Here is a 25362-nt window from a genome sequence, read left to right as displayed (position 1 = left end):
GAAATCGCCCCCTCCAGAAAATCAAAACTCTGTTTCTAGAAATACCTGTCAGTTACATAAGTCATTAATTTCATTCCGACCACCAGCCTGCCTCAACTCTCTTGAAGGTGCTTAATTAACGATTGGAGATATTTCTGGAACTAGGAAAGGAATGGATAGGGGCCCAGGCATGGAGATGTGGTGAACCGGAGGTGGTGGAGAGAGTAGGAACTCTGTGCAAGGAGAGCCAGAATCTCACTTGTGTAGCTTTTCCAAATCACCACCTGTCACCGCACAGCCTGTCCTACACCGGGCCAAGTGCTTACACACTGTGAACGATAGATAGATAAATATGGAAGGAGTGAACAAGATAATGAGGATTTGATCCCATGAGAGGGGTCTGCATGGTTCTGGTTCTCACCTACACTGGATGGAGCAGGAAACTGTCCTGGGCTTGCTCTGAAAGCACTAATCTCAATCTTAGGCGTGCAGAAGTCACAACCTAAAGTGTTTATTTAAAATACAGAATCAGGGGCGCCTGGGTGGCTCAGTCGTTAAGCGTCTGCCTTCGGCTCAGGTCATGATCCCAGGATCCTGGGATCGAGCCCCGCATTAGGCTCCCTGCTCAGTGGGAAGCCTGCTTCTCCCTCTCCCCCTCCACCTGCTTGTGTTCCCTCTCTCTTGCTGTGTCTCTCTGTCAAATAAATAATTAAAATAAAATAAAAAATACAGAATCAGTCCCCATTGTCTGAAGCCTTATGGAATCCATCACATGCAGTAAATTCTACCTCACATTAGACAAAATGGAACAGAGGTCTGAAAATTCAGGAAGAAGCTACAGACCCTCGCCAAGACCCTCCTCACCTTCTCCTGAGTCTCCACCACTGAGACGCTAACTCTGAGGCACAGTCTCAGGGGCCAGCCGTCTCCTCCTAGCTTAAGTCACTGAACAGGCGAATTTGGCTGTTCCGGCACAAATCATCCTCTAGGCTCAACATCTAAGAATACATTTTTTTGGTTTTGGCTCTTTCTCTGGGTTTCTGTCAATGGCAAGAGCCTTTTCAGTAATAACACCAATCAAAATAAAATGCATTCATTTTACTCCATACCCTCAAATGATTGTTGAAAGCTAGGAACGATATGGTTGAGGAACTGGAAAGAGTGTGGGCAGAAACTTGGAAAGATTTTTCCCCACAAATGTATGGAAAGCCTGTAGAGCGGACCGAAGGACTAGATAATGTGAGATCACAGGAAATGGAAACCTTTGCCAATTAATTTCACAGGCAAGGGAGTAAGGATGTTGCTATTTGAAATTGCAACTATTTCCCAACTATGGCTGGCTCTAGAATTTTAATACAACTCAGTTGAGCAAAGATAGTGGAGATTATTTTCTATCTAATATTTTTCATAAGCTCCCTCCCGATGAGAAGCCACTTTAAATTGTCATTTTGGGGTGTGTCATCTTGGTAATATACTGGTTTACCTCCCCCCCTTCTTCTGTTTTATGTAGTATGCTCTTTGAACAGATAGCCGACTTACATGGCCTTAGGTAGTTAAGGAACCTCAGATCAAGCACCAACTGGTCTGGTCTTTCCCACATTGCCTGCTGCTGAATCTATCCATTTGGCCTTTTGGGGGCAGATACTGGCACTTTTCACTGGATCCACTGATCAAAGCAGTTTCCTTAATCTTAGAATATTCATATCCTCTTCTTCAACCCCAGTCCTCTACACAGAACTTTCTAGATGCTCTGCCTCTGAACTGAGGCCTATGTGGAGTCACAAGTGTAGGGCCATTGGTTCAATCTAGATACCAACTTATTAATCCCTGTCTTCTTCAGAATATCCACTCAGATAAGAGATATCAGGGTATGTAAGCCTCACCCAGGGCTTTCTCTTTCTGTTTTCTCTTTCCCACCATCACCCAGGTCTGGAAGGAACAGAGTCCTCTCTTAAGTCATGTCTCAGTTTCTCTCTAGCCAGGATATATAAGAAAACTCAGACTTAGTCATTTAGATATGACTTTTGAAAACTTATAAAAACCTGCTAGGAAGACTCGAATCTTACTCTAAATTTCAGAAGCAGAATATTGACTTCATGTTTCTTTTGCTGGATAAAAGTACTCAAAGCAAATAAAAACCCTTGGCAGATTAGGGAGAAAGTGCCCTTGAGTAATAAGGTGCCCTTGAATGACAAGTCTTACTGAGTCTAGGCCTGTGTTTGGGGAATAGAAAGTGGCACCTCTTGGGAGTGGTGGGCAGTAGTTTTCTTCTCTTTTCACCACACCCTGACTCAGAAAACAAGAGTTGTGTAGATCTCAGCAGGAAGAACTGGAAGAGCTCCGTCTTTAGTGAAGAAAAAATGAAAACAGAAATACACCCCTCTTGTAAAGTCTAGTGTTCTCCATTCTTTGCTCTCCCCACCACCCACATAATTTTTGTCACGTCAGAGACATGGATCCCACTCACCACTCGCAAGCGCCCAGAACTGGGAAGTGGGATTTCCACTGGCACAGGGGAGCCTGGCAGAGTTCGAAGACAGAGATGTGCCAGCTGATTTAGTCAAGTGGGGAAGTCTCGCCATCTGCAGTGAGCAAGCTAGAGCCCCAGGAGAGCTGGGGGTGTAAATTCTAGTCCAAGTGCAGGAGAAGACTAATGTCCCAGCTCAAAAATAGGCAGAAAGACTGAATTCTCTCTTACCTCCTTTTCTTCTGTTCAGGCTTCCCATGGATTGGAGGAGGCCCACCCACAGTAGGGAGGACAATCTGTTTCACTTAGTTTATAGATCCAAATGTTAATCTCATCTATAACCACCACCACCCCGCCACACACACACACACACACACACTCCCAGAACATTGTTTAACTCAATGTCCAGGTACCCTGCAGCCTAGTCAAGTTGGCACATAAAATGATCCAACACACCTGCCATGAAGAGTGGCTCTTGGCTCTATAAAGGTGATTTCAGGATGTGAGGCAGACAGGTTGAGTGAGAATTTCCAGTAGCAGCCATGGGACTATTGAAGCTCAATAAATGATAAATTGCCCTGATCTGAGATGGACATAAATGAACCTTGATATGACCTGCAGGTTCCTGCCAGAGGCCATGCCCCTTCTTCCATGAACACCTGGGCAGTAGCAGGATGACTCCATGAACCTACCCTCTCTTAACCCTTGCGTGGAAGTTACTAAGGAAAAGTAGAATTACCCAAGTTCAGACTGAAGAAACACAACATAGTAAATCATGTTTTAATGGTATTAACCACCTCTTGAAACACCGCGATTACTAAATGGAGTTTAAAGTAAACTACCCCTCAAATGGAACTAAGTCACAGCTCAGCTAGGAACTTGTCTATTTGAAAAAAGAGTTTATTAATCACGTAGTCAAACCTTCTAATTTTAAAAACAGCAATACTGAAAACCAAAATTGGGTCAGATAGGATAAGTAATATTTTGTTCATGTATGCAACTAACATTTCTTTACATCTTTTTTGGAACGTTCAGTATCAGTATCTCTTCTGTCATTTGCTTTGTTCCATGACTTGATGTATGTAGGAATCTAGAAACTATTTGAGGTAGATTGAAAGTGAAGGTAGATCGGTGGGGGGTGGGTAGGGATGGAAAACCTACTCAAACAGTAAAAGGAATTATATTGTCAAAAGTCACCTCCCCTAAGAAATCCTGAATCGTTTCTGCTTTGTCTCTAGATTTTTAAGATTTTCGAGGCACTGTGATTTTCCTTCCTTTCATGTCTTATATGAAAAATCTAGTTGGGAAGAAAGCATGTAAAATTAAAAATGCTGGGATGTTAAAAGTGCCATAATATAGATTTATACCTGATTCATCAAGGGAAATACCGAGATGGTTGGTCAGCCCTGAACTACTTTACATCAGTATGAACCTTGATGAGCACCAGATTCTTACACTTAAGGTCAAAGATACCAAGGGATAACATAAAAGGGCTGACACTTTTATGATGGGGAAATACTGGTTCCATTTCTTAGCTTCTACATTAAAGGTGATTCAAATGATCTGTTCATATTTTCAATTCTGATTTTTGTTTATTTTTTTATTTGAGTCTAGTTGACACACAGGGTTACATTAGTTTCAGGTGTACAACTTCGTGATTCAACATCTCTATACATTATGCTATGCTAACCACAAGTGAAGCCCCTCTGTGACCATAACACCATCACAATAGCATTGGCTATATTCCCAATTCAGGTTTTTAAAGGAATTCAATTTAAAGTTTAAATGGAGTTTAAAAATTAAGGTTTAAAATCTGTTAACCTGGAATGATGACATTTGACATTATTTTTTTTTTAATCTAGGTAGTTGCATTTGAAATTCTTTAATTTTTAAAATTTAAGTAAATGGCACTAAATTTTCATTTCTGTTTCAAAACAGATGAAAAAACTGTTACTTAAACATATGTTCACATCTTTTATATTACCCATCAGTACTTGCCCTCAATATATAGGAATGATTGTGTGATTTTACTAGGTGGCTTGTTTTGATAATGGCAATAAAAGACTAAAAGTTATACTCTATCAGTGATCTGTCAACTAAAAACCTGTAGAGAAAATTTTACACAATATAACCAATTCACTAGCTTTTAATCTCCAAAATGTGTTATTATATTATGTATTTCATATAATCACCTACTCATTTGCTTAGTTTTTAAATGAAAAGGTAAATATATATGAGAGTAAATACAACTCAGGAGTTAATGTTTATTATTTACTTATTTCTTTTTTTTTTTAAGATTTTATTTATTCATTTGAGAGACAGAGAACACAGCAGGGGGAAAGGCAGAGAGAGAGAGAGACGCAGACTCCCTGCTGAGCTGGGAGCCTGACCCCAGGACCTGGGATCATGACTTGAGCTGAAGGCAGAAGCTTACCCATCTGAGCCACCCAGGAGCCCCTACTTATTTCTTTTTTAATATGATTTTTAAAAATATTTTCCAGAGGCTAATACAGTGCTTGACATGTGATTGGTTGATGCCCAAAAAAATGCCAATGAATGCATAAAAATAACCTAAAAAGAAAAGGCAAGATTGTAATATAAAAAAGTAAATCAATGTAAAATCAAGTATAGTCTTGCATTTCTTTTCTATTTGGCTATAGTTGAAACACTTTCCTCTCTAGTCACATGAGACACGGAAATTATCTTTAATTTAAAAATTGCCTTCATTATGTTTGGCACAAAAAGAGAATAAAGACATAATTTGTAAACCCTGATTACAGGCTTTTTTGCTCTGAGGGAATATAATGATCTCATTTTTAGGTTCCCCTCAAAATGGTGAAGAGAAGCATAATTCTTCTAATTCAGTGAGTAAATATTAGTAACTTGCATGTTAAACTGTAAAAATTTCCCAACCATATCCTGGCAGTCAAATTCACTTTAAAAGGGAAATATAATTTCTAAATGACAGAATTTAAGTTTTCGCTTGACTTGCTTTTGTTATTAGCTCTCTCCCAGACAAATCGGCTTGAGTCTATGTCCGTAGCTGTTTCATATGATATACACCCAGCCTCTCCCAAGGAGTTTTAAAATAGAACAAGTACGTCAGCCAGAAACATAAGATGGATCAGTTCTCTGTTCTCTTTGTGGTGGTTTGGCCTATTCCATTCAGAAGAATACACTAACGCCAGGGGATTGTTCTTTAAAAAAAAAAAAAAAAAAAAAAAAATTCTCTCTTTTATATTTTATTTTGCTTTATTTTGCACTCTCAGGGACTACAAATCAATACTTGTTAGGTCGCCATCATACTGATAATTTTCAAGTCATTTCAGTCCGCAGGCGTATGGAGTACATGAGGTGTTTTTTGTGATTGCTCTGGGGGTTAAGGATGTTAAACTCCTAATCCTCAAAGAGTATCCACTATTTTTCAGATAAAGCCACCTGGAGATATATGTACAGGATGAATATAAAATTAGCTGTAAGCCTTTAAAAAAGTTTTTTTGCCCTAAACCCTCATAAACATCTAATGTAGCAGTATAATAATGATAATGGTAGGAATTTGTGATTATGTGTTGAGGTCATTAAGTAACAACTGAAGTGTTATGACTTACTTTACCCCTTCACCTGGTGGATTTTTCCGTTCTAAACTTTTGAGGCAGAAAGGAAGGTAGGTAGAAGAGCATCTTATAGATATGTCTCTTTAAGAATTTACTAAAGCCAAAATTTTGGGGACACTCGATTGATTTTTGCATTGAGTTGAAAAACCAAAGGAGAAAATTCAAAAGTAAGAGAAAGTAAATAAAATAGAATAAAATTAAAACTTTGAAAATATTCAAAAAGGTGGAGATGTTTTAATTAATGTGATTATGATTTGGCCACCACAAGTGGAAGACTTAGAGAATCTTCAAACAGATTTGTACACTCAAGATCATTTAGATCAACTCTTTCATTTAAAAAAACCTTAGTTTTACAAAGGATCAAAAAGGTATTTCACAAAGCTAATTTTCAGCAGATTGGACTAAAATCAAGATCTCCTTGCAGGATCAGGTTTCTCAACTTGTTTGAGGGAAAGCGTTGTATCGCCTAAGGTCCCATCAGTGAAATCAACTAGCAGTCACCATATGCATTAAATGTTTGGCGCCATACAATAATGCAGTCAAGGGGTAAGAGGACAGCAAATGTTCTACTATACCTTCCTCCTTACAAAGGACTTGACATGAATTTGGGAGTGCAGAGAGGATTTGATTGCAATTCACCTGTTTTATTGACTAATTGACTGATTTACCTTAACATGCATTTTACGGGCACATCGTTGAGAAATATTCTCGGGAACTTGATTGGACAGAAGAGGAACAGCAGCAGAGAGGGAGCGAGCACCTTCAAAATGTTTTATCCCAAGCCCTGTGCTGAGCTCTCTCTTTGTCTCCACTACAGAAATTTTCATAATTAAAGAATTATGCATGCGTTTCTGCTTCTCATCTTGAATGAACAAAATCGAGCTTAGTGATAATGAGCTTCCTTCTAGAATCACAGGTCTGGGTTCAGACCACAGCTCAGCCACTTAAATTTCAATGACCTTGGGCAGATTCCTTCACCTCCTTAGGAAGGTGTTTTCTGTAAGAGGAAGCAGGGAGGGCCCTGCAGGGGTTTGAGGCTCCGTGCGGTAATGCACACGCTGTGTTCAACACCAAGCCTGGCCTAAATCCTTGCCCCCTGAGTGCTAGCCATTATTCTCACCATTGCTACAATTGTTGCTGTTATTTCAATTCATTGCATACCAGACTCTGCAAACCTGGTTGTCTTGAAAATCAGATCAGATGTCTGCTAAACTGGAAAGAGACCGTGTGTGTGCATGTGTGTGTGTTGCAATTGGAAGGAAGGCCCCAAATGATGAGTACAGTATTTTATAAGTTTGACAGTAAATTGGAGTTAATTAATTCAAATTAAATTAATGTTAAATTTTAAAGCAAGGGTCAGACTACTCTCACAGGGCTTTTGTAATATGCGCCTAGCTCAGTCTCTGTCACTTAGCAAATACACTTTTACCAGTGTCCAACACAGTTTATTGGAAAGTCAGCTTCCCTCACAGACTAGAGATGACACTTTCATCCCATATTTACCTCTCATATGAATTGGGTCTATTTCTGGACTTGCTATCTGATTGCTTTAGTCTGTCCATTCTGCTTTCACTTTCTTACGCCAGATCCAAGTCTGACTCACCAGAGCTCGTAGAGAGAAACCTCAGCCTTTTCGTAGCTGCTAAAACAAAAGTGGAATGCCTGCATTGTTAAATGACAATAAAGATTAAACTGTTAATGGGATAAAAAGTGTTAATTGGTTTTAACCGCTCTGCAGAAAGGCTGTGCTTTGAAGAATTTCATTACTTTCTATAATTAAACATTAAATTTTAAATACTGAATAGATACACCACCGGGTTTTCAGGACAGTTCTCCTGCCCTTCTCCACTGCTGAGAGTTTAAAATTTTTGTGTGCACGGAGGGTAAATATTTGGTCGTGAAATATATCAACAATACTGCGAAACTTACACTGAGAATGAGGTCATACAGCCGTGAACAACGACGACATTGCAAGAGGTGGACAGACTCGTCTGTAGTAAAATTGTATCTAAAGACCCACAGATACATATTTTAAAGTATCTGTGTTCACTTTTTAAAAGTAAAGTGTTTCCGTAACTTTTGATTTGGTGAATTCCTTTTGTTTGTCATTTGAAAAAAGACTGGAATTTTGAAGTCACCCCTTCATACAGGCTTAAGTTTGAGACTTTAAAAGCAGGAAAAGGAGGGCAGTCATGAATAGCTTACACGGTACCTAGGGCATGTTCTCAAGTGAAGTCACCTCCCGGGGACCCTCTTTTAGAGCTGTTCCTCCCCTTTGAGGGGAACTGGGAGAACCCTGCATAGCGGAGCACCTGATTTGGAGTTCTGTTTCCTGTGAACACGGACATTCATTCACGTGAACTCTGGTTAGTCCTTATTAGAACACAGCAGAGACTAGACTGAGAGTTCTGTTATTTCGAATGACTATGGGAGTGGGGAGATGGAATAGAGAAGGAGAGGATAAATGGAATTTGAAAAAGAGCCATTGAGGGGTGCCCGGGGGGCTCAGTCGGTGAAGCGTCTGCCTTCGGCTCAGGTCATGATCTCAGGGTCCTGGGATCCAGCCCCACGGCGTCTGCCTCCCTGCTCAGTGGGGAGTCTGCCTCTCCCCCAGCTCATGCTCTCTCTCTCTTTCTCAAATAAATAAAATCTGAATGAAAGAAAGAAAGAGAGAGATAGAAAGGAAAGGAAAGGAAACAAGCCATTGAGGGAAAATACTAGGATTTTCTTAGACTCTTACTCTATTGAACCCTATTGACAAACTAACACATGCTGGATTTGGGCGGCCACGCCTGCTGAATTAATCCCTTCCTGACCACTGTCACCTGGTTTCCTTAAAAGACAAATGAAAACAATCTTGTGATCAAGTCTTGTTGCCCCCGTTTTATAGATAAGGGACTGAATTGGTAAAATAATGTGTTACAGGTCAGTCCCCCATTACCTCCTGTTGTTGGCCCCATGCTTCGCCCTGCTAGCACTTACTACAGTTAAGTGTGTCCTTCTCACGACAGTGCTTATCTTCTCCACTCCTTATAGAGCCTCAGAGGCAATGAGTCGTGTATACGTTTCCATCCTTTTCATCCTCCGGCTCAGGACAGTGCCTGGCTTACAGGACCTACTTGATAAATACGGGATAAATGAACATCGCCAGCCATGATGTGATGGTTGAAATCTGTGCCCTTTGACTTTTGGATCTTATACCATTATAATGTCCCCTAGGTTACAATGTCAAAAGCAAAAAACAAACAAACAAACAAACAAAACACCCTGGAAATTAGTGTGTCAGTCCTACTTAGAATTTTTATGAGGCTCTAGTTTGTTCCTTAAAGCTGAAGGGACCTCAGAGATTATATTCTTTAACATTCCATTTTTGGTAAGAAAAAGTATTAATTTTGTGAAAACACCTAGTTATTAGAAAGAGAGCTAACAGTTGTAATTGTCTATAAATTTCAATCAAATTCAGTTGTGAGCCAAGACAAACGTACAGTGTCCCCATTTTCACCTTTTCTCCAAATAAATGCAATTGAGGAACGTGCATATTAGTGGCAAGGGGGTTAGGATACTGAAATGTAGGTCGCACCTCTGTCGCAGCTCTTCCCAAGTTAAGGAAAGGATTTCTTTAGGTTTTTTGTCCTTGTTGTCATGGTGTTTCCTTTCTGACCTTCGGTCTTATGTCACCGTCTGAAGCTGCACAAAGACAGCTTCTGATCGGTCCTCATTTGGGTCCCGAGTGTCATCTCCGGCTCCCCTTAATAAAATGGTGACGTGTAGAAAGAGTTCTATAGGCTGGTGCTTCTCAAACTATAATGTGAAGAGGAGTCACCTGGGATCTAGTAAATGCAGGTTCCGATCCGGTAAACTGGACAGGCTCCCAGTGAGGCTGGTGCCACTGGTCTGTGGACCCCACATAGAGTAGCAAGTCAGAATGACTTCATCTCTCCCCCTGTCTTCTCTAGTACTGGCTTGTCCCCAGAAAACTGTTCAGACATATAAGAAGAGGTAAATCTCTGTATCTGTTCTTACGCACCCCAAGAGAACATGTTTTAAACAATAAGCAGAGAAACCTAAGCTGTTTATTCCAACACTGCAGACAAAAGTCATTAAGTCTGAACTAATTTTACTAAAGAAGTGTGAGCAGCTTGGCTGCAGGTACCTGCATTGAAGAAAGACCACCTTTTACAGAAAATGGCTTCACTTTTTAAAGCCAGCGAGTTTTAATTCCTTGTTTGCTGATCAAAGGCTGGAGTTGACAGGAGTCTGTGTTTCAGAAGCTGGAGGAAACCTCCTGTAAGCTTTCAAATCCTCTCTGGGCAGCTAAGTCCCAGGAAGTGAGCAAGTGTTAGCCATCTGCCTCTCTGTGACTGAGTAAGAAATGACAGTCGGTGTCTTCATTATCTCATTTCCGAGGGCTCATAAGCAGTGCTTTTCAGATGACAATGAACAGGAACTCACATCGGAACAGGCTGTCTCACCACGTGTCAGTCCTTGTCCTGCTCTGGCTGTTGGACTTCGTTGCTCCTTGGAATCAACAAAGAAAGCTCATTTGTTTCCCTTTGTGAAAACACTTCATTTTCCCCCCAGACTTTCCATTTCACGCTGTGTGAATTTTATTAAGATCTTTTTCACAGAAGCTAAGTGCTTGCTCTATGGGGCCCTACGGGATGGCATTCGCAGCCTCTGTAATGTCTGAAGCCTCTTGAGACATTTCTTTTCTACTGAAAACTCCTTGGAGAATTACAGAGAAGAATCCAAAATCCTTTAGGTGCTGGAAGACATAGTTTGGCCCCATGAACATCTCATGCAAATTTTCTGATGTTAGCATCATATTGATAGTGAGTGGGTCTTTCTGAGGGTCTCCAATTATTTTTAAAGGCTGGCTTAAAGTATTAATTAGAAATATTTTTCATCTTGGAATTAGCCTTTGTTAATATAATTTACCTATAATCCTAATGCCTTAACAAGGTGTCAGTGGTTTTATTCCTATAAAGTTGTTTTAGAAAGGTAATTATAATTAAATAGTAGAAAAAGAAATTTTATTCTGATTTTTTCCTCTTGAATGTACATAATAAGAACTTTTAATGTTATATGCTCGCAGAAATGACCTAGTAATCACTGTGTAATAGTCCATCAGATAAAAATACTAAAATAAAGTCACTCATTTCTCTACAGTGGATATTTAGATTGGTCTTTCCACTATCATACGGATCTTATGAGATGAGTGCTGTTATTTTTCCTATATTAGAGATGTGAAAAGGAGGTACAGGCAAGTTATTTAACTTGTCCAAGGTCACACTGCCGGTAAGTGGCAAAGCCAAAATTCAAGCCAAATATCCTCACACCTAAATAGGGACTCCTTTATGCCAGGTCATTTCCTAAGATGCACAAGATTTGCTTAAAGATCACTCGGTTGAAGCTTCAGTCTGTGTATGCAAATCCGTAAACTAAAAAGTGTGTAGTCTTCTTGGTTCCTCCTAGAGTGAGTATAAAACTTCAGATTTTCCTTTGGTTCTTTACATTTCAGGAGCTCTCAAATCATAGGAAATAGTGATGATAACACAAATGTGAAATTCCTTAAAGAAAACAACTGTTTGCTTTATTAGGAAGACAAATGTGAGTGCTGCCCGGCAGTGGCTGAACCCACTTGTATCTGTTTCTGTACACAGTTTTGAACGATGCATCTTTAAAATTGCAAATAGTCATGGGTTTTTGCCCTTCGTTCCGTCTCATGTACCACTTAAAGATATGCTTGTTGGTTGGTTGGCTTGGTCAAGGCTGAATCTGCTCCCCTAACTCCCATGGAAGTCAAGAAGGAGGGTGACACAGGGCAGGGGAATCTTTTACATGGAGAACTGTTACGCACTTGAACACATGAAGACCCATCTCTTTCCCTATCTCTATTCTCACAGAATGTGTGACACAGGAGAAGGACTATTCACTTTTCAAACAAGGGAAGGAGAAATGATCTATCAGAAGGTCCATTCTGCGACACTGGCCATAGCTGAGCAACATGAAAGATTAATGCTAGAAATGGAGCAGAAGGCCCGGGTAAGGCTCCTTCCTTGGTAACCTAACAGCTTGGAAATGAATGTTGCTGAGGTCTGATGCACATCATGTATCTGTGGGCCCATTCACGTCAGCATCCCGGTGTCCACCCCCACCCCCCAGCCCTGAGAGCTCACCCCAGTTACCAAATCCCATGTCTCTAATGCCCTATTCAGCATATGCCCAAAGAAGTTCTTTGTGGCCACAGGTAGGGAGCTATGCACTCCATGTATCTCCCCATGACCTCTTGTCACAGTTACCCAAAGAGGGGTGGGTGCATAGAGAATGAAATACAAAGCTATGCTCTCTGCATATCACCACATACAGTTGGACCATCAGAGATTCAACTGTGGGCCCAAAATAACCAGAGAAATTAAGTTACTGCCAGAAAGGATTCTGCTTTCTTTTTGTCTTTATATTTGTTCTAGATTCTCTGAAACTTCTAACTCTTTCTGTATGTGTTACAGAGCCAATAATAAAATATTTGCAGAAGGAGCTTATACTGCTTACCAACAGTATACTATATATATATATATATATATATATATATATATATATATATATATATATATACACCCCAACAACTATCCTACAGCTCTGTGGTCAAGCTAAGACATAATTTAGCAAAGAATCCGAAATAGTAACTTTTACAAGTAGCTGAAAAAAAATTGTAAGTTCAACTACTAACTTCTTGGAAAAGCAAATAATGGAGTGATTATTGGCCATAATCTGAAGAGGTGACTAGTCTTCAAGATTTATAGAGAGGCATTAGATTTCATTAATGAAGGGACAGGTGCAGTTTTGGAAAATAGGTGGGTCGCTCACTGGAATGACACTCATAATTCTGTTCCAGTTTAAAGAGGACAGAGTTCTATATGTAGTGTTGTATTTGTTTGATTTTTTAAATTACCCATTATATAATATTTTTTTAATTATCCATTATATAATATTTTGACATATACAAAATTATCTTTTAGGTATAAGAAAACAAAAAGTAATTTAGCAAATGATCTTATGTTATTCTTAACGCATTTCTAATTTTGTCAATACTACATACACATTTTTATCTATCTAGGAAAAGCTTTAAAGAGCTTTCCTAATACCTCAGCGAAACAAGTGAAAACCAGGCCTTATGCAGGACATTTGGCCTTTCATAGGGATGAGTGAGTGGTTTGAACATTAGTAGGATTAATATGATTGTGTGATTAATTATTGAAGCATTAATAAGACATTGGTATAACTTAGTCTCCTAGAAAGATTTGGGTTAAATGTAAACCATTTTAACAGTTATCTAATTAATATGACATTTATCCAAGGGCTTAAATCAATGAGAAAATAGAACTACCACATTTCAAATTATTTCAGAATCTACTGGTGTTTGCAACTAAAATTAACAGTGTGATGTCACTTGCTATTAGTTAACAGTTAACAATTAACTACACTTAACAGTTGTAGCTTTACTTATAGCTGTTCTGACCAGCAAAATGCTCATGAGTACAGTCATTTAATTGTATTGCCGTGAAGGAAATGCCAAGAGCTCTTTTACAAAACCGTATTGTCTGCTGTAAAGGAGAGCCCTTGGTATGTGTCCTGGGTTCACATCCCAATTCTACCACTTCCTGGCTGTATCACTTTGGGCATCTTGGGATATTAACTTCTAAATGTTTCCATTTTCTTTTTTTGTAAAATGAGGATATAGTAGTCCTACTTCTTTGGTTGTTATGAGGTATTTGTGCATTAAAATCTGTAAAGTACTGAGAACAGGCCTGGCACATGGCAAGTACCATGAAAAGGTTCATTATTACGATAGTGATCCATCTGTAGGAGTGATTTTGAATAATTATAAGACTTGAAATGTTTGTGAAGACTCTAAACTGTTATTCCCAACTGTTGCTAAATAGTATCTTTCAATCCCTTTCAAGTATGTCTAACAATCTTGTACCAAAAAATTTGCCAAACGAAATTTAATTCGCATTTGGTATTGATGCGGTCATGTGTGATAAACATGATAATGTCCTGTGCGGCTGAGAAGCATGTCCCCAGAGCCAAGCCAAGCAAATGCTGTTAGGGGTTAGCGACCAGCAGTCCACTGACTAAGATCTCAGGCAGGTGACAGCTGGGTAGGAGGAGGGTGCTGCATGGACCTGGGAACTCGGCGATGGAAAAGTGGGGCAGGTGTTTAAATAGCAGTCTCACCAAAGAAACCAAATGTTTCTAAGAATTACAAAATCAGAGACTCCAGCAGTTTGGTGCATACGTGCAAATGGAGCATTTGGTTTAATTTCAAACACAGTTGCACAGCTACGCTTTTCTCTGTAGGTTAAGACTAATAAGATTATTTCATATCTAGTGCATTCTTCAGAATAAGCCAGGCTAATGTTTTCAGAGGCCATGCTACCACAACCTGGCAACTGCCCAAATTCCTCAAATTCTGGGACCATAAGTAAACATTTCCAGGGTTCCCAGACAAAATTTTTACTTTTTCTTTTAAGAGACTGCCTCGACATACACAAATCTCTTTGAAAGAAGAAGTTCCAACAACTATGAAGTAGTATTAAACACTCGGTAACTCTTCATTTGCTTATTTAAATAAAATGAACGCCTGTGTTATAAATTAGGCAAAAGTACAACTTGGGAGCTGGAAAGATACCCCCAAACGTCAAATATAAAAATGATGCATCTTATTTATTATGTATCTCCTACAAAATAAGAAGATGACACTGCTTGTTGGCTTTCCAGTTTTAAAAATGGGCCATGTGAGGGGCGCCTGGGTGGCTCAGTCATTAGGCATCTGCCTTCGGCTCAGGTCATGATCTCAGGGTCCTGGGATCTAGTCCCGCATCGGGCTCCTTGCTCGGCGGGAAGCCTGCTTCTCCCTCTCCCACTCCCCCTGCTTGTGTTCCCTCTCTCGCTGTCTCTCTCTCTCTGTCAAATAAATAAATTAAAAATCTTTAAATAAAAATAAAAATGGGCCATGTGAGATTGTTACTGAGCACATAGAAAATGTTTACATATTTTATTACATTTACATTTATTACATTACAAGATCAAATTAGGAACGAGCTATATAAGCAATAAATGCCCCTGAACATAGTTGTTCAAGCTTCTGACACATTTACTTTCATCCTTTTAAAGAGAGAGGATTTAACAGTGTTACTGTCTTATAGATAAACAAATTTGAATGAAAAATAATATCTCAACAACCATTTCTTAACTGTAACAGAGAATTCAGTATAATCTTTTGACATCACATGTGTGTTTAAAACCTCGGTTTGCCCTTGTTTATTACCTTCCTTCTGGGGGGGAGGGGGAGACACAAGAATAAACATATTTTGATATATTTCCATGATCTAAGTTAAGCAATGTTTCTGTTCTTGTTTGAGAAATCTGATCTCTAGGCACACCTGGGTGGTTCAGTCGGTTAAGCATCTGCCTTGGGCTCAGGTCATGATCCCTGGGTCCTGGGATAGAGCCCAGCATCGGGCTCCCTGCTTCAACTGAGAGCCTGCTTCTCCCTCTCCCTCTATCTGTTGCTCTGCCTACTTGTGCTCTCTATCTCTCTGTCAAATAAATAAATAAAGTCTTTAAAAAAAAAAAAAAGAATCTGATATTTAGAAAAAGTCCCCAGCCTTGTGAATAAAACAGTGCATTTGCACTATAGATAACAAGGATAACAAGAATCATTAAATCAGTAAGGCTATTTAAAAATATTTTTATTTCCTTCACTGAGAAAAATAACAAAAGAATTAATTACTATTAACTGACTCAGGAAGTTTTTAAGTAGAGCTCAGCCATGGATTAACCATTCACAGGTTTGTAAATGGTTTACTCTGCTCAGTAAGCTGCCTGGTGATACACAGAACCCAAGAGAAGAGCAAGAAATTCTTTCTCTCACGTGACCCAGAAGTTTGTGGGATCAAGTAATTTATACTGCCTGAGTAAGATGATCTCACTCCTTTTACTCCTTGAAATATCAAACATTTTCCATGGCTTCATCAGATTGGTAAGATGATGCCATCACAAGATTTTGGTCAGCATTACCGGAAACACCCCCTGGGCTCATTCTGTGGTCATGACAATGGACTCTGACCGATTTCTTAGATCACCAGCTTATTGGAAGGTCCTTACTTAATCCTCCATAAGGAATGAGTTCTGCACTACAAGAAGACACGCCTCCCCTTTTGCTTTCAGATGTAGAGCTTCAGCTTCTCACTCTCCTGTCCAAGTGGGACTCAGAAAATGGTCATAAAAGGAGCTAACAATCCTCTGTATTTTCTTTACCTGCTAACACCTGTATTTTCTTTACCTGTTAACATCTTATGTCAGAGGACAGTTTTGGTTTTGGGGGTGCATGGAAGATTGAAGTATTAAATTTTGAACTAGAACTCTTTCTGAGAGATCCACTAAGTTTCAAATCGTTGAGGAAATGATTAAAGCTAGATGTGTAAGCAAATGGCACCTCCAGAATTTGTTCCCTTTTCACGGAGATCGTTCTTGTTCTTAGAACCCTCAGAGTTCTTTGAATGCTATTACTAAAAGCATTTATAGGTCCTCTGCCGCCTATGTGCCGCATTATCAAGGAAATTTTTCTTGTCTTTGTGATCGAAGCTATTCATTAGAAACCACATCACAAATGTGCCCTTGTGATTCCGCCTGGTGAGGCTGAAATCATCGGAGATGACAAGGCCTCAAATGCCCTGAAATAATTTAATTTTCATGGATCTGTTACACACACACACACACAATATGAAAAGAAGTTCTCTTTTAAATTTGGTTTTTGCATTTGTAAGCTTTACATGTGTTATAAAATGCCCATAGGTAAGGAGGAACTGAGAAGACATGAATATTTTTTAAAAAAATGAATTTTCCTGTTATCTTATCAATAATAAGTAAATAAAAGGAGAGGGGCATTGTCATTAATAACTTCGAACCTTGTAACATTGCAAGTAATTTAAAAGCCTATTTGCAGAAGGACAGCCTCCCATAGTAAGAATTACAGTGTATCCTTTTAAAAACAGGACTTGGAATGCTCCTATTTCCAGTAATTTTTGCCACCTGGTCACCAGAAGAACTCTGTGTAGTTTAAGGACAAGTAGCGTCAGTGTTATTACAATACCAGCAAGATAGCAAGACCGCTTTAATGCCCCGAACACCACCAGCAGGGCTGGCTGCATGCACTGCTGTCCAAAGCTCTCAATCCTATGGTTGTCCTAAGCTCTGGTGGATAGAAGAAAAAAAAAAAAAAAAGGAAAACAGATTCTCATGTAAAACTGCTTGCTTAGAAAACAGTGTTTTCCTTCTCTATTGTCATTTTACATGCTCTTGTTAGTAGAAATATACAGAATAAAAGCAAGTTAAACTCACGCACTCAACAAACTTAAAAACCTCACTGTTCCAAGAACAATAAACCTTTTGAACAAAAACCATTTGAAAACAAATTCTCTTATTTCCTTTTATAACGTAAGATGAAAAGATATTTCTGAAGAAGCGGCATTGTCTTACACTACCCCTATGAACAAGCTCAAGGGGTGGTTTTGGTATCTTTGATGGAAATTTTGTGATGGTGTCATATCAGTGATGAAAACGTCTCAGGGAAAGGCAAAGGGAGAGGAGCACAAGAGAAGAGAGAAAGAATGAAGCCGGCTTCGTGGAAAATTAATTCAAATAGCCATGAGAAATTAAGGGAACTTGCCCTCCTAGAGTTATGGTGTATCACAGAACTTACCCAAGTAAGCCCCTGAAATGATTTTTTTTTTTTTTTTTTTTTTGTCTAAATAGTTGCTTGAGAAGGGAAACACTATTACATTCCATCAATTCCCAGATGCACATTTTTTTCACATTTTAACATCCCTCAAGTCAAATATGAGTTACAGTTTAATTGATAGCTCTATTCTTTCAGAGTGCTGCATAAAATAGTGTTTTGTCTTTCAATTGATGGCATCTTAGAGTGTGCAAAATACCGTAATACTTGTTTTAAGAAGTACTGTGAAGACACTCAATTGTTATTCCCAAGGGTAGCCAAATAATATCCTTCAATTCAATACAAGTGCATATATCTTTCAAGACCATGAGTACCATGGGCTCATTTATAATTTGGTGAAGAAATGAGAAAGCCTTCCAGAATGGACTCTCTATCCCAGGCAGTTTGGCTCTCTTTCTAGTGAAACCATTCTTCATACCCACATTTTACAGGAATTTCTATCTGCTACAAAAAAATAATAACTAGTTTTCCTGCACTGAAAATTAAAAAAATTGGAAGCAAAATACTCTGATGAGTAGTACACAGAAAAATTTTAACACTTTTTGCAATTTATTTTCTAGGTATATTCAGAGAATTTTAAGAAATTCTAGGAAAAGTTTTAATGTGTGATTTGTGATTGCAAGTGGTGTGTCACATCTAATATATAAGAATATCGGCTAATAAATTTATTCTTCTAAGTTCTAGTCATGATTCTGTTGCTCAATATTATCAATTATTAATCACAAGACAAGAGCCTTCATTACTACTGACAATGGTCAGCTCCCTGCTGGGAAATGTCATTTGCATATTTGTGAAATTTTCTTTTACTGGTTGATAGACACTGATTGTAATGAACCAACACAAGCCCAATTAGAACAAATGATTCTAGTTGATAACTAAAGTGGACCTGTGATCCTAATTAATCCATTTACTTACTGTTGTCCCAGTGTCAGAACACTAAAGAAAATATAGTCCCTAAACACACAGGCACAAAGAAAAATAACTCATTTTTGTGTAAATCCACAAATGAGGTGGAAATGGGGAGAGGTCAGTGTGTAATTTTTCTAGCAAGTGGTGCTGTAACACAATATAATAGCACAATTTTTTTTTATATCATGTTCTTTTTTCTTAAAATTTGTCATAGATTCTCTAGATGTCACCTCAGAAAATGCATTTCATATATATTTTTTACATTTAATCAACTTGATTAGAGTTGATAATGTGTAAGAAAAATGACTGCCCGACATAAAAGAGTACAATTTTCATATTAAAAAATACAATTTTGTTCTTTTATTTCTATTGCTAGAATCAAAGAATAATGAGGAAACTCTATACGAATGATTTTCTCTCTTATCTTTTTAACTATGATAGTCTTATTTATCCATGGGCATACAATCTGCTCATGGCAATTATGAGAATGATTTCCTTAAACAAAAACAACAGATTTCAAAGATCAATCAAGATAATTCAGCATACAAACATATAATTATGGCATATACACAGACAACCCAAAGAATCAGACCGTGTTCTCTTTGGGACAGAACTCTAAAATAGAAGGAAAAAATGTAGACCAGTAGTGGGCAAACCAAAATCTACAAAATGGATGTAAGAATCACATGGGGCTCAAAAAAAAAAAAAAAAAAGAATCACATGGAGAGTTAATTAAGCTTACTTTCAAAAGTATGAGCATAGTTGTCAATTTCTGGGGTGTAGTCAGTGAAGCCGGGCAGCACAGTGGCTAACTAACCAGGCAGATTCTAGAGAAAGAAAGAGCTTTGCTGTGCCTTAGCTACCTTTTCTTCAAAGAGGGAAGGAAGGAGCAATAATAATATCTACTCAGAGTGTTAGAATACCAACTAGTCTTGAGTAAAAGCCCAGTTATTAGCTAAGTCATAAAATGACTGGAAATAAAAAAATTTCGCTTTATTTTTTAAGTGGGTAAAATTTTATAACCACTGTTAAAGGTTCATCCCAGCTTTCATTATGTGCAGACATTGGAAATTAATTATATAAACTTTAATACAGCCTCTAGATATTTACACATTTCAAAATCAAAAGACAGTGAACATTTTATTTACAACAGCTATGAAATTTAATGTTCCAATATGTATTCATCCTGTTTCCTATATTCAGAGAGTAGCTCTGTAAATGCATCTACTTACAAATAATAGATTAATAGATGAGTAAAGAATATACATATACATACTATATCAAAAACTAATAATGTATTGTATGGTGACTAACAATAAAATAAAAAAAATAAAAGCATTACTGATGACAGATAAGAATGGTGTTCAAAGTATTTATGCATATGTTTGTAAAAATTTCTGATGTTATTCTAAAGCTCAGCTTTTTTTACACTCCATGAAAGTATTGTGGTCAATACATAGATTAAAACATATAATGATAACTTCCATTTTGTTTCAAGTTTAAAGAGAATAATACTCTGCAAAGTCCAATTCTAAATGACATCTAGCAACTTCCATTAAATGACTCTATAAACGATGTAGTGTTTGTTAGTCTTATACCAACTCACCAAGGTATCTTCTAATTCCTTTTCATTTATCTTGAATAAGATGGAAGATTAAGTGTGAGTTGTCCCCTATTGAAAATTAAGTCAAGTCTGTGAAAAACCAATTGCCTGTAAACCTTCAAACTTAAGAGGACTGTTTGAATAAATCCAAACAGTGCTGAGCTTGGCTGCCTAAAGATCTCTGGGGTTTCTACTTCTATAGTTTTCAAGTTTCATGAGCTCTTTTCCAAGAACAAATAACCTAATGTTCTCGACCGGGACTGTACTTGTATTCACCGTTTCCTTATTAGGCAGCATGACTTTTGTGTCTTACCTCCACCATATATCCCACATGTTGCCTCAGCATGTCCCCTGACCACTTGGATATTTCAGTGCTGCTTCTCCACGGTGGATTTCCCTACCCAGTCCCTCTTGTATCAGACATACAAGCAAACATGTTGACATATCCACTCACATCTCTTAGCTCTTCATCATACCAGGAAAGCTGAGACTGGCCTTTCCTGGCTTATGTTATGTGTGTGTGCAAACACACACACACACACACACACACACACACACCCCACACCCTGCCACCAGCATTGCTCACCATCTCCCACCTGTGTCCTCCCTCTCCAACCTGCCCCTACTGACTATCTATTCCTCATATTCGTATTTCTTGGGTGTTGTACTTCTATTAAGCTCTTAGACTTGGATCTAAGACGGTGACTGCCTTCATTGCCATTCCTTCCATAGCTCTGTTTGGACACATTCCCATGTCTTGACCGCATGTATCCACAGACGCCCCTGTGTCAGCTGCCTCTCCCAGGCAAGAGTGAGCCAGCAGTTGCTACCGAGCGCTTCAAGTGGGACAAACATTGTGCTCTTCACTCTAAAAGTATCATCTTATGAAATATTTATAACAACACTTGAGGTGGATTATATTAAGTCCAATTTAGAGATAAAGAAAAATTGAGTCTTAAAAAAAAGTGTAAGTGTGTTACCTGAGGTCAAATGACAAGGCAGCGATAGAGTTAGGGCTTGCTAACAGGTGTGCAGACAGCCAAGCCAGCGTGCTTGCGTGTGTGCGTGACAACTCTGGGACTGGGCCGCACCCACTGTGGCCTTCTCCTCTCAACATAGGGGACAGTCATGTGCATTCCTGCCTTGGTCCAGTGGAATTGACCCAGTTGGTGCAATTCTCCACATATCTGCTCCCTGAAGAAGAGGGGTCCAGTAGTTGATTTTACAGTGAACTGTGGTGAAGAGGAAATGACATTGCAGGGACCAGGGGCAGGCTGCCCCCAAATGTGCCACATTGGCATATTGATTATTTTGAATTAAATCTACTTAAAAAACGGCATTGCAAAAAGGACACTCAGACCCTCCTGTGTCCGCCTGAAAGCAGGAAAGGCACCCTCCTTGTTCCAGGAGAAAGGGAGACATTCTTACCACCGGAGACAGGGAATTCAGAGCTGAGAAGCTTGTGTCAGTCCCTCTTGTTAGCTTTTACTAATTTACCACCGTAGCCCAAATTCTGTTTAGAGTTCCTTATTAATGGAAGCTCCCAAAGTTAAGTTTTCTTTGTCCTGTCAGTTCCTCATAGATTTATTGTTTCTTTGTCTAAAAGTATAAAAACTTCCTGCCTTGATCATTTCCTTGGGTCTCAATTTCGTTATTGGGCCCCCAAAGAAAACTTTGGGGTTTTTTCTCTGTGAACCTGTCTCAGGTAAATTTAATTTTTAGTTCAGCTAGAAGACCTTGAAAGGTAGGGGAAGAATTTTTCTTTCTCTTCAGCATCATTGTCTTTGATGCCTCAGAGACATCACTCACTTCTTGTGTCACCATGAACAAATTATATTATCCCTCTGAGTCTCATTTCCCTTGTCTGCAAAGTTCAGATGGCATAATTACTGACAATTTGTATGGATATCAAATGGAACAACATATGAAACCAGTTTGCACATTGCCAGGCACGTAGGGAATGACTCATAAATGCATTTATAAATGCTAACTTTTTCCTCTCCCAGTTGTTGAGATCTGTCTTTAGTGCAATATGGCTTTAAATTTTCTAGTCAATAAATGGAGAGATACAGAGCAAAAGTAAAATTAATAGGTTAGCAGGGTTTTTGTTAATATAAAGATGAATTTATGTAAGGGAACACAAATTAGCATTAATGTTTATCACAGAGGGAGGCAGAGTCTCAAAACAGCAAAGGAAAATTGCAAAAGGCAATAAGGTAACCTGGATAATTATTTTGGTAAAAGCAGGAAAAGGTGTTGGTGGCCAGTACCTTGACAAAAATTATACCAGTTTTCAGGACCTCCCTGCTATTTCTTGGCAGGGTAGGTGCTTTCAAGGTACAGAGCTGTGTTTTTGCATATTGTAACATGTTGGGAAGGAAACTCATTTTTCCCAAGAAGATCAACATCAAAGTCCAAAGGGCAGTGGACTCAGAAATCAAGAGAACTGTTTTCTATTAGAGGTTCTATTGTTGGGAATTTACCTTCAGCAAATCCCTGAATTTGGGGGATTGTGATGTTCCATCTGTAAAATGAGAACTGCTGGTCTCTCTAAGAAGGGTTCAAACCTCGAATTACATGGCACACACACACGGTAAGCTTGGGCTTCCTCCAACCATGGTGACCTCCAAGTAGTTAGACTTCCACAGTAACTCAGGACAGGTGGAGGGAAGGAGAATCTGCCTTAGAGGTCATCGAAGGCAGAGCCAAAACAGACATAATGTCATGCCTACCTTCCATTATTCATCAGAGCTGTCATCAGTCAGCCCAGATTTGAGGAGGGAGCCCAGGCACCCTGTGTTTGAATGCAGCTGTCTTCAATCCTCCACAAAAGTAATGCATATTTAGTGTTCCCAATGACACGACTCCATTGAAAGACATGGAGCAGAACAGCTTGATGGTCTGTGAGCAGACCCGATGCCTGGTTTTGAATAATGACTGAGGAATGGATTCTCTGATGTGTAGAGCAAGAATTAAACATCCGAGGTATGGTGGACAAGAGTTGTACCTTGGACAGAGCTTGGCAGAATATGGACATTTGCATTTTCAAATAAAGACTTTTCACTTTTCTGAATTAAATATTGAAGCAGAATAAAAAGGAACTAAAGAGACAAGGGAAGAAATAGGTTAACGGTCTCCTGTAACCTGAAAACCAAGAAATAGAGACACGAGGCAAGGAAACAATAGAGGGCAATTCAGATGAAATTTTTATGGAGGAAATTCTCACCTTATTTATTTCCAGAAAAAAAAATGTTTACTGTGTTTCCATGATGCTTAAGACTGACCATTTGGAAGAAATGTATGTCCCAGAATTTTAAAAAAATAGAAGGAAAAGTAATTTGGGAAAGAGGAGGTAACCACTGGTGACTTATTGTATGCTAATAAACAAATTGCAACATATTAGGAAAAAATAAAGGGTAGACAGAAGTGTGATTAATATGAGATTGCTTTATGGATTAATTGGTGTTTATTAATGGGCTTTGCTCACACTAACTAAAGATGCTGTATGTTGAATTCAGTTTATACCTCACATGAGAAATTGGCTTTCAAGGTGAAAGGCCTTTTGTCCCAGTGATAATTCCATAAAATGAGCCTTGCCACTATCCCTTACAGCCATGGATATTCAGTGTGTCTGTGGGTACTTCTTCGCAGGCATAGCCCCAACCATAGAGATTCTCCCAACTGTTACGTCTGGGGTAAAACCAGAAGTGTGGTTGGCTAAGAAGCACCCCAAAGATTCTGGAAAGCAGTGCCCTATTATAACCCAAAAATTTGGCTTCTCCCCCAGAACCCCTATCTACCAACCATGGGATGTTCGGACGGTTAGTACATCTATTTTCCTGATAAGAAGGAAAACTTTGAAATGCACCAAATTGTGAAAAATATAAAAGTTGGTTACAATGTTCGCTACTTGGAGGCATCTTTTTAAAAGAATACCTTCAACAGGGCCAGACTTTTCAATTCAATGAGTAGGGCACATTTGTGGCAAGACATAGCCGATCTGGAAAGGTCTTGCTGCTAAAAATGTGAAATCAAATAAATATGTTCACACCCTTTAGCTTCATCTTCCATTAAATGTGAAAACCTCTTAGCTTTATGGGGCTCTAAAGGGCCTGTGAGAGCGTATCAGGTGCTTTCCTGACAGCGTCTTGGAGGAAGGCTGTTCACACTGGACGCAGAGTACAGCAAGTCTCGGAGGCAGGGCGAGCGGTGGGAAAGGGCCAGACCACGGGGAGCATACCAGTCTCTAAGGTTAGGCTTGACAGACATGATCTTTCCCGCTCCCACTTCTGCCAAATGTCAGGTATTAAATAAGGAGGAAATGTGAGGTTTTATTGATTAGAGGATTGCCCGTTGCCCATCAGAAAGTGAACATTTGCTCAGATTGCATCAGAGAAATGTGTACTTAGACCACATAAAATTATTTCTGGGTGTTTTTCTTTAAACCTGGTGTGAATCAATAAAAATACATTTCTCTCTCGAAAATGCAATGTAAATTATTGTTCTCTTTGAACTAATCATATGCGTGGGCACCTGAGGGACATTGTGTTGATCTCTGGGGCTAACGTTAAAATTTATGTTTCCAATAGGAAGATACGCCACACTTTCACCACAGAGCTTCTCAGAGAAAACACGTTTTTAATATGTAAAATATCCTATTTCAGGAGCACAGAAAAAGATCCATTTGAGAAAAGATCCATTGGGTGAGGGTGGGAGGAGGTGTCTGGAAAAGTTGTAAGACACTGAAATGGGTGAAGAGGATTAATGGCGTCTTGTGTTGGGCACCATTTGGGAGTATCTGTTTCTGAAAGCACTTGCACCTCCAATCGGAGTTATTTTATAATTCAATAAATTGTAGAAAGCTGATAGTAATGCAAATAATTCTTGTTCATAGAAATGCAAATATACTTCTCCGGTGGCTACAACTGGTTATTATTCTGGCTGTTTACCAGCATTCCTGATTGTCTGTATGCCCTTTGAATTCTCC

The 25362-nt window shown here is 38.9% G+C and overlaps 1 protein-coding gene across 1 annotated transcript in view; it reads left to right on the top strand.

The window, feature by feature from the left end:
- Positions 1–25362, top strand: part of DOK6 (docking protein 6) — a 365856-nt gene that overhangs the window by 268039 nt on the left and 72455 nt on the right. Inside the window, exon 6 of the mRNA XM_064577838.1 lies at positions 11967–12105. Within this exon, the coding sequence (XP_064433908.1) occupies positions 11967–12105 (139 nt within the window). The remainder of the gene's footprint in view (positions 1–11966; positions 12106–25362) is intronic.

Source organism: Mirounga angustirostris, unplaced genomic scaffold (assembly GCF_029215605.1).
Source record: "Mirounga angustirostris isolate CCGP_5_RB_7025 unplaced genomic scaffold, mMirAng1.0.hap1 SCAF_14, whole genome shotgun sequence".
NCBI lineage: Eukaryota > Metazoa > Chordata > Mammalia > Carnivora > Phocidae > Mirounga > Mirounga angustirostris.
The sequence above is the reverse complement of the archived record's forward strand: the minus strand, read 5'-3'. Positions and strand labels throughout refer to the sequence as shown.